The 10,609-nt window shown below is 38.8% G+C and overlaps 1 protein-coding gene across 1 annotated transcript in view; it reads left to right on the plus strand.

The window, feature by feature from the left end:
- Nucleotides 1-8,440, plus strand: part of LOC121685425 (CUB and sushi domain-containing protein 1-like) — a 295,334-nt gene extending 286,894 nt beyond the window's left edge. The window contains exons 64-71 of the mRNA XM_042065939.1: nt 1,678-1,857; nt 2,768-2,833; nt 3,012-3,173; nt 3,285-3,397; nt 3,655-3,742; nt 3,978-4,101; nt 4,401-4,463; nt 5,700-8,440. Of these exons, the coding sequence (XP_041921873.1) occupies nt 1,678-1,857; nt 2,768-2,833; nt 3,012-3,173; nt 3,285-3,397; nt 3,655-3,742; nt 3,978-4,101; nt 4,401-4,463; nt 5,700-5,859 (956 nt within the window). The 3' untranslated portion in view covers nt 5,860-8,440. The remainder of the gene's footprint in view (nt 1-1,677; nt 1,858-2,767; nt 2,834-3,011; nt 3,174-3,284; nt 3,398-3,654; nt 3,743-3,977; nt 4,102-4,400; nt 4,464-5,699) is intronic.
- The last annotated feature ends 2,169 nt before the right edge of the window (nt 8,441-10,609 follow it).

The raw sequence follows: 10,609 nt of genomic DNA on the forward strand, positions 1-10,609 counted from the left end.
TCACAGTCAATTAATTTGTAAGTTAAGTGTGTCTTAATCCAAAAGCCTCATTCTCCTCAGGCACTAACTTACTGAAAGACTGACAATAAAGTGAAATATTGTTTTAGAAAATGTGCCTTTTTTATTGAAAGCACCACTTTGGTTAGGCTTTGTCTCATACCAGCAGCGGCGCCTTAATACCACCCGAGGCCCCTGGGCTATATATTTTTTAAGCCCCACCCCCCCAACCGCAAATATTAATTATGATTAAATGATACCCGGCCCGCAATCTGACCCGATATTATTAACCAAAAGCCCACATAGCGTGCGCTTTTGGTTAATAATATGCAGTGTAGCCTAACATTATTCAGCCTATTCACCAGTTTAACGCAGTTTGGGAGGGACAGAAATACTTTTAGCCTATAACAAGCTGGCTCATGTGACGTGAACATGGCTACCTTATGCATTATCACTACACTACATGGAGACATATCTCACGTTAACAAGGGAGAAAACATAACATAGACTATTATATGTGCGAATGGGTTAACACAAACTTAGCTGTTGGTGAACGGAGATGCAGATCACTAATTCATTTCTTTGCGCCACAGCCCATGTTCTGCGTTCACTCCAATGAGACAAGTGAAATACATGTTTTTAAAGCCGTTTCATTTCCAGGCTATTTGCTACGATATTTACCTGCTATGCCTTCTGTTTTCATGGACAGTTACACGAATCCACGTCATTCGTTTATCGTTGCTTCAATCCTACCCACGTTATCTCCAGAGTTTGTATGATTGTCAGTCTCAGCCTCAGTTTCAGCCTCTCCTCTAGCTCCTCTACACCGGGGATTTATTACATTTTGTATTACGTTTTGTTACATTTTGTTACACTTTAGAATTGGAGAAGACAAAGGGGGCCTCTGCATGGATGTAATTGTAGAGCAGTACGATGTGCTTAAATATTTAGGCTAGCTCCAGAGTAGGCTAATGACGCCGCGAATATGGACACACCGTTTATTATTATTGATTATCATTATTATTATTAGGAGGCCCCTCATTGGTCGAGGCCCCTGGGCTGAAGCCCAGGTAAGCCCCTGTATTAAGGCGATAGTGCATACCAGTGTCATGGTTACAGGCCTCAATCCCTAATAACCCTGGGGATTAGGCTCTTGAGCTTTATATGTGAATGCAAAGACATATCATGACAGAAAAAAACATTGGGTGCCAGTCAAATGGAAATGTACATGTGAGGTAAAAAAAAAAAAAGAAATGGGTGATTCATGGAAGAACAAAAGTATGGATTGCTGGTCTCAGCAAAAAGAATTAAAGTTAGCCAAGTTTAAGCTCTTCGTACATGAGTGGTAAATCTGTGGGTGAGGCTGACAGCGCACCCCGTGAAATCCTTCAGGCTCCTTGCTCACACAAAGCTGCTTCGCTGAGCGGCGAGACTTAAGTTGACTAACTCGGAGGCGTGAAGATAGAGTTCATATATTATGTCGGATAGCAGCGGGGCAGGCGTCAAGAAATCTGCCCACCCCCTACCCCCCTCCACCACCTACCCACTTCCTGATGGCTAGTCTTTATCAATAATATGCATGTGGGCGTGTGGTATTTGTGTTATTGACCCTGCAGTCTGATGAAGTTTGAGTGTTTCCCCTCTGCCTCCCCCTCCTCCTCTCTCCCTTTGTGCTGGCAGCTCATGGGTGCAGACAAATAGAGACACCTGCTCATGTTGATGTAAGGTCCATCGATCTGCCCACTCTTGGATACACTTTAATGTTCACCTGCCAAGATGGCTACTTCCTCTCAGGAGGGTCGGAGCACAGGACATGCAAACCAGATGGAAAGTGGACAGGGAAGCCCCCGGTCTGCAAAGGTACACAGATAAATGAGACGACTGAGGTCGGCGTGTGTAGTGTCATCACTTTGCATGTTCACTGTTGTTGTGTTGTCCAGTCATGCAGTCTAGACAAACAGAGAAAGGCAGACACAGACAACACAGGGAGAGATAGAGAGCCAGGCAGAAAGAAAAACAGATAGACAAGTAGACAAACAGTATCTTGGGTATCAGATAAGTATGAAGGCTACTGTGACTGTGTGTGTTGGGTGGTGTGTGGGGGGGGGGGGGGGCTGAAGAGGAAAAGAAAGACTGGTTAAGACAGAGAAAAAAAAACAAGACAGAAACAAGAGAGTGACTCTGAAACCTTGTATAACTCAGTGGATAATGGCCCCAAGTCTAGGCAAGCTTTGGGTCGTCATACAATTTTCATCTCTTCTGCTAAGACGGGCAGGACCCCCTGAGGGCTCTGCTGGGTCAATATATAATTTGAGACAAGGGAGAGAGCAGGGATAAAGCTGCTGCAGGCGAGGAGGAGAAGTCACGGTTGTTTATCCACCTATGATAACAGTGATGTGCAAACAAGTGGTCTCTATTAGGTTTTGAACTCTGTGTGCGATCGTTGCTCAAGAAGTGATAATGTGGCGCTAATGTTTGTTTGTGTGACGCATGCCATTTGCATAAACATGAATGCTAAGAGTATTCCTGGTGCATCACGGGAGAGGCTTGTGTGTGTACTGTATGTGTGTGTGTTTTGTCTCTCGCTATTGTGTTGGAGGGATGTCAATTTGTTCTGCAATTTATGAGGACTCGTATTCATTTGCTCATCTTGCTCCGACGCGAGTAAGAGATGTCAAATAGTGTTGGCCATTACTGCTTTTCATGCATGCAGAAACGGAGAAGGTCACACTTACAAATGCCAAGTTATCAATTACTCTTTGTCTTCTAGTTGGGCCAAAAATAAACAGCAAATCGAAAGGCGCAGATTCAGATGTGCAGAAAAATAAGATCCGTGGTAGGTATCCCCCCAGGCTTTTTTAAAGCTTTAACTCCTGTGAAGCATCTCCACCTTTCATCTTACTTGTGTCTGACAATAACTTAAAGAGTGTAAAAAATTGATGAGAGTTCTTACAAACAAACAATGGCATTTAGAATGTGTGCTTAACGTCACATAAAAAAACTCTATTTTTCAGTTCCAGGAGATGTGTTCTCTACCAACTCGGGCTGGACAGGGTACTACGAGCACCTGGGCAAGCGGCAGACCGCCACTTTAACGGTAAACGGGTTCAATGTAACCACGAGCAGAGTCAATGTCACTCTACTGGAGCAGAGTGGTGTGCAGATTAAACTGTCTGGTACGTAATGAGATGTCTGTGTAATTCCATGGTCACACTTTCATCACATAAGGCCTGTCCCGGGTTTAATAAGGTATTTATTAGTAAATGCTGACATTATCTTGTGCACAGGGACATACAAGAAGGAAGAGAACCATTTGCTTCTGAAGGTCTACCAGATTAGGGGTCCAACTGAGAAGTATTATAGTAAATTCAAGAATGACAACTGGGCAATGGATGGATACGTAAGTTCCACAACAGAATTAGCATATTTCTGCTGAGCATTCTTTAGCTGGCAAGCACTTACATTTTTATGAGGAACATTATTTCTGTGTTTATAGCTTTTTAATGTGGCCTATAACAAAAATGTGTACATGCATGCAAAAACGGTGTAGGGGAGGAATACAAATTTTATAGGCATAAGGGCATAAAGGATATGTTTGTGAAGTTAACATTGCACAGTGTTGACATTATCATTTCTTTTCCTGTTTTGTTGATGCAGGTCACTGCAGAGTCTGACAAGAAAACATTTGTTTACCAGGGTCATATTCACAGCAAAGATTTTGGTACATTTCAGCTAACAAGACAAGGTATATTCACTCTGTATTCCAAACAAGTGGATCATGCATGCATTGTAATTGTAAAACTGAGAGGTTAATCCTTGTGTATAAACTCAATGCAGATCAGATCACCCATACAGTGATTTATATTTATATTATACTTTATATTACTTTAACAAAGCTGAAATACTGTTACACAACTACAGAATAATCACATTGATTGCTGGTTGAGTGGTTTTCTCACACGGTCTTGTCTAAAATACAGGTCTACTGACAACAGATACTAATTCCTACTATGGCACAAACAGCAGTTCTGTTGCTGCAGCTATCCTTGTGCCATTTTTTGCTCTAATACTATCAGGATTTGCCTTTTACCTCTACAAACACAGGTAAGGACTGTTATCATGTGCCTTACACATATAATGTCCACATTTGATGAATTGAAATCTCTAATGTCTGTTGGTGATGGGAAACTCCTGTGCCTCCATATACTAGCGATCTAAATTTATGTTCCAAAGTTATCCATACTTTATTCTGTAAAAAAAACTCTCCAACCACCATGTATAAAAGCAAAGCAATGGAGTTTTCCATGGCTAAAACGATAAACAAGAAGAAGAAATCATCTGTCTCCTAAATATCATAAAGCATGACAATTTCTAGTTATTAAAATAAATAAAAAAATTGGCAGGGTACTATCACAAGCCACAGATGACAATGAGAGACCCAAAGACGTAATAAGGGGCGGAAGCAGGTAAGACAGAGACTAAATCACCAGGCAACTGCCCTGCAATTTTTAACATAACCATTGTCCTGTTTTATTTTGCTCATTTCGAAAAGAAGCGTTCTCACAAATCCAAGACAAACCTGGGAGGAATTGCTACAAAAATGTGTCAATTTTAAAGCCCATAATAATATCCATTCTTGTCAACATAATTTTTACCAACTAAATATCATCCTGTTTCTTTTGTGAACATTTCCCTGAAGGGTACCATTTTCTTTTAATGTGACATACTGAATTTTAAGCAATTAAAGCAAAGTTACCATAGTGCAAAGATAGTAGGTTGAAAAGTATGTTTGTTATAGAATACATGAGGAAATCAGGTTCTTTACTTGTAACCATTGAAGAACTTTTAAAGGTTCCACACCAACTCCTTTGAAAAAAGAAAAGTTATTTTTGTAACAATTTTTAACTCTCACAATTATCAGTCTAGAAAGGGTCCTTGTTGTTTAGAAAGGTCTGTGTGTGACAACGTTTTGAAAAAAGAACCTTTTTAAATGAAGAACCCCTCACAGTTAACACAGGTTACAAACAAGATTTCAGAAGATTTGTCTGTTGTCAAGTAGAACAATATCTAAGTGAAGTTTTTGTTAGATGTTATGCTCAATTGGGCCAAAAAAGTTATCATCCGGTGAAATGCCTTTATGCATTGTGATTTTTTTGTATTAACTTGCACATGTTAGGTTTCTTTGTGTTCCATCCATCTTGTCAGTCAGCATTATAATCTCTTCCACATTATCTTATGTGTGTTACTGAAATTACTGACTCTTCATATGAAACTCTAAGATGAAGGATATTGTATGTGTTACTGTGTGTTTCCAACCAAATCTGTATGAAAGACACAATGGGATACTCTTGTGCCTTTTCTGTAAATGTTAATATCTGTCAAATGAAAAGTGTTATTATTATTATCATACATTAGAAAGACATCAAAATATACAGTATGTTCTGCTTTCTATTATAGAAGAGTTTTTTTTGGTTTATTTTTCCCCTTAGAACTACTGTTTATAATTTATCTTAAATATGGGGTAGTACGTATCTGATTGGTATAGTATGTAGTGTGTATGTAAGTACTATAATACAATGTAATCCTTCTAATGCACTCTAATACATGTAACATATAATTTGCATAGATTTGCATAGTGGATGTCCTGGGGTGTTTATTTCTAAAGACAAATTGATACATAATCCTTCTCTTTTCTTTTTCAGAACAAGACCAAAAGTACAGTACAATGGCTACGCAGGTCATGAAAACACCAATGGACAAGCATCATTTGAAAATCCCATGTATGACACAAACATGAAGCCTACAGAGGCGAAAGCTGTGAGGTTTGATACAACACTGAATACAGTCTGCACAGTGGTATAGCCCCCATGGCTGCTATGGGAAGGATTCATCCATAGTGAATTCACTGGGCTAGCTATGGTTGTCTCATATTCCATATGACAGTTAGTCCTGTGTGACTGCAGTTTGGGACTACAGGAAATTTGCTTTGGGACAAATTCTTTAAGGTTATGACATACATACTATTCTATGATCATTTCTGACTAATTGCCATAGAAACACATATTGAAGGTGACCGGAAAGGGATGATTTCCGTGGAGGAGACATCATATGCTTCTGGTTGAGGCCACAAAGGACAGAACATGCTTTCTGGGATCAAGGAGTTCTGCCTCTCAATCGTTCAAACAGGATGAAAGTTCTGCGTCGACTTTTCCTACTTTCATTTCTGAAATCTCGCTTCCCAAAAGTCTTCTCTTGGGAAATACTGAAGTGTCTTGAAAGGCCACATAATTGTTTTGGTGAAAGGGGAGTTTTTTTTTTCTTCTTCTTTTCTTCAGTGAAGACATACTGGCCTACAAAGCAGCAGGCAACTTAAAACAATATTGTGGCTGAACATACTAGACTTGTCCATCTGCAAGCAGAAAATATGCTACAACTAGAACTCTGTCAGCAGAGGCTCAGAGTTTACCCCCAAGATGGTGGAGGAAACTCACTCAACTTTTACGTTGAAAAACATTATCGCACAAATTTTGCACTAGCGTGGTGTGAATGGGTTCTGAGTTGGTTTCAAATGGGGGGGGAAAAGAGATAAAAAGACAATACAGGGTTTCTGATCATGTGTACATAAACATTTACAGATCCACAGAAAGCATGTAAACATGCTATGTTTTATAGAAAGGCTAATTTAATTTTATAAATTGGTTCCACAAATTAAATTATGATTCATAATTGCACATAATGATGTAATGGTTGTGAACATCATAGGAACCATGTAGCTTTCTTATTCTTTTTACTACCATGCCATTGTTATTTTTATACCCATTTTAATGTGAGGTAATCATGCTTTGTGCAGTAAAATGGAATGAGTGGACTATTTTGAGTAGCCAAAAATGTCAAAAATGTAGTACCTGGTATCTCCTGGTACTACATGAATGTTGATTTTTCTCCTGAGAAGGGTCAAGTGGTGGATCTGAAGTGGGAGTACGGAAGCTGCTGGCGTACTCACAGAACATTATGAGATGAGGTGAAAACACAGCCCTGCATTATCTTCAAAATTACCTTTATGTTTACATCGTCACAGGCCTTGACTTACTTTTAGCTGTTTGAAGTTTTATCCAGAGGGGTTGCAAATTTGCTTATATATATACATATATAAATATATAAAATATACCTCTTGTGCAGAAGGCTATAATTTTTTACAATGCTGGGGCAGATGAAATGTTTATTTTTCATATATTCTGCACTTACTTTAAAAAACACTGTTTTGATTTCTATGTGCGTGCTCATTAACACGTGTTACGTTCAGGAGGGATATTGCGAATCAGATGTGGGTTTCATTCACATTTCCGTGGCAAAATTTACTTTTACTTGATAGTGGTTTATTTCCAGTTATCTTATTTGCTCTTACCATTAATGAAACATTGGATCTAAGCGGACATCCATACCTTGTTTCTCTGAGTAACACTGCCTTATGACATCCAGAAACATGCCCGGGCTGTTCTAGATTACCCATGTTCACATAAAGTTGTTGTGGCGACGAGAGGTGGGCTTTATTGAGTGCATATTCACTGTGATTCTAATGTCATGGGTTAGCTTGCTGATGTTCCTACTACTTTACATTTGTGCATGTACAGAATTCATATGATAAATGCACATTTTTTACTGTATGAACTACCTACAATATTGATTATTTTGATCATGTTACCATATGCACTGGCTTTATAAACAGCAGTGGCAGCGCAAATTCATATTTACCCTCGATGAAGTGGCTTTTCATACCAATTCGTAACATTTAATTTCAGAGGATGCGTCCCGAACTGTGTAAATTGGTGTTCCTAAAGAATTTGTTTATTTCTTTAATCTTCGCAAATAGTTGGGCCTTATTATCATAAATGAGTGGAATCTCAAATCAGTGGTTAAGACGATATGCGCATATTATGTCTTACATTCCCATATTATGTCTTAGTTTATTCCCATAGAAGGACTCAAAAAGTTCAACTTGGAGCTTTCCATGAAAAGTTTAGAACACAGTAAGTGTTTTTTTTCGGAATTATGTTTCTTTTGTTTGTTTTTATTTTTTATTTTTGTTTATTTGTTTGTTTTGTTTAGTGTAGGATGGGTTCACTTCTTTTTCCCCCACTGTTTGCTTCCCACATTATGCATCTGACAGCTAGTTAATCCATGTCTGCCTTTCTTCAGGCTTGCTGCAATAATGTTTTTGTTTTCTATCCCTGTAAAATATTTTGCCAACAAAAGAGCTGTAAAACTGCATTTTAACTACAATCATGCTATTTGACCACATAATCATGTTATCACGTGCTGCTGACTTGAAGTAGGTGCAAAAGAAAATGTTTTTGTATAGAAATATATTTTTTATGAAGAATTTGTAAAATTATTAAATATGCTGTACTTTTTTGATTAATGTAGGTACAAAAAATTGTTAAAATAAATGTTTTTACTGTACAAAATGTAAAGTAATTGTTTATCTACCAACAGTTATATATCTATGGTTACATTTTTTCAACAAATAATAATATATACGGGCTTTTATGAAAAAAAAACAGAATCTGCTCGTATGTGCTCTTTGATGTGACAAAAATATGAATCTGAATCTGTATTGAAGATTGTTAAATGACACCCTATTTTGCAAAGTATAACTTGAGATAAATATTAAAAATTTGTAATATAGTTATTTCATCTATGCTGAATATTTGTCTACACTTCAAACATTAAATCAAATCATATGCTTCCTCAAAGATAGATGTTTTAACATTAATGTGTAAAGGCAAGGTAAGACCACAAAAGAGCACTGACGTGTCAGTTCAGCATTTTGGATATTAGTGTACTGGATATTAGATTAGATTAGATTAGATTAAACTGTATTGTCATTGTACAGAGTACAAGTACAAAGCCAATGAAATGTAGTTTGCGTTTAACCAGAAGTGCAAAAAAAGCAGAAAAGTGCAATGTGATATACAGAGTATAGACAGGCATAGACAGGACAAGATATATAGTGCAGTGTATTAGCAGTAACCTTATAAGAGCAGAATAAATATGGCTATATAGTATGGACAATGTATGAACAACATGTACAGATATGTGCAGTGTAGTAGCAGTACATTATACAAGAGTAGTAAGAATAATATAGATATACAGTATGCAGTGTATTAACAGAATATATTATAAGAAAAACAGAATAAATATGGATATTCAGTATGAACCGTATAGACAGATATGGCTTAGTTGGTTGGTTATTACCGGGATGCAGAGCTAGAGTTCAGTAGGGTGACAGCTGCAGGGAAGGAGCTTCCTCTGAACCTGCTGGTTCGGGTGCAGATAGACCTGTAACACCTCCTGGAGGGGAGTGGGGTAAACAGTCTGTAAGAACAGTCTTTGATGATGCTGTGTGCCTTACGCAAGCATCGCTTGCCCTGGATGGCCTCGATGGAGGGGAGTGAGGAACCGGTGATGCGTTGGGCAGTTTTCACCACCCTCTGCAGTGCTTTCCGGTCAGGGGCAGAGCAGTTGCCATACCATACGGCACAGTTGGTGATGATGCTCTCGATGGTGCAGCGGTAGAAGTTCACCAGGATCTGAGGGGCAGGTGGACCTTCTTTAGTCTCCTCAGGAAGAAGAGACGCTGATGAGATCAGAGATACGGACAGCCAGAAACTTGAAGCTGGTGACACCCTCCACCTCAGTCCCATTGATGAGAATGGGGGTGTGTGTGCTAGCATTAGACTTCTTAAAGTCCACAATGAGCTGTTTGATCTTCTTGGTGTTGAGAGCCAGGTTGTTGTCAGTGCACCACGATGTTAGGTGCTGGACCTCCTCCCGGTAGGCCGTCTCATCGTTGTTGCTGATGAGACCAATCACCGTAGTGTCGTCTGCAAACTTGACAATGGTGTTAGAGCCATGTACAGGTGTGCAGTCGTATGTGAAGAGGGAGTAGAGGAGAGGGCTGAGCACACATCCCTGTGGTATGCCGGTGTTCACAATTCCCTAACCAGTTTGCAAAACGCATTTTAAGAATATTAATTTTGAATTGAAACAAATGATCTTCATTAGAATCGAGGTAATACATAGTTACAATAACCTATATACAGTATAGTGTACAGCACCAAAAACACTTCAGGGTCTCCAAAAACTGGCTATCTACATCGGAATCCTGTGAGTACTCAGTTCTGAAAATGGTTTGAAATTTAATAAAATAATTTGCTGTAGAACTTCAATTATTCATTAATAGATTGGGTGTTTTGCAGCGGTAATTAACCTGCCAACCAAATCTTGTCTTTGAAAAAAAAAACGATGGGACAGACAAATGGGTACATATTTCCGAGCGTGAGCACACTTCCAGACACGGGTCATTTTTGTGTCATTACTTTTCGACCATATTTCTCTTTTGCTTTTCGCCTTTTTTAAGTGGAGACTGCATAGCTTTGGAAAGGGCTGGTCATTTCCTCCGTTCAGTCTATTGATTTTGTGTCCTCTCGGTCTGAGTGCAAGATAACATAGTGTCTTAAGGCTGACATTGATTCTGTTTGTTTGGTGGCCTTAATCACTTAAAGATTGTGCCATGCTAGACCAGTGACCAGTTTTGAACCAATACCTTGTC

Source organism: Alosa sapidissima, chromosome 16 (genome assembly GCF_018492685.1).
Source record: "Alosa sapidissima isolate fAloSap1 chromosome 16, fAloSap1.pri, whole genome shotgun sequence".
NCBI lineage: Eukaryota > Metazoa > Chordata > Actinopteri > Clupeiformes > Clupeidae > Alosa > Alosa sapidissima.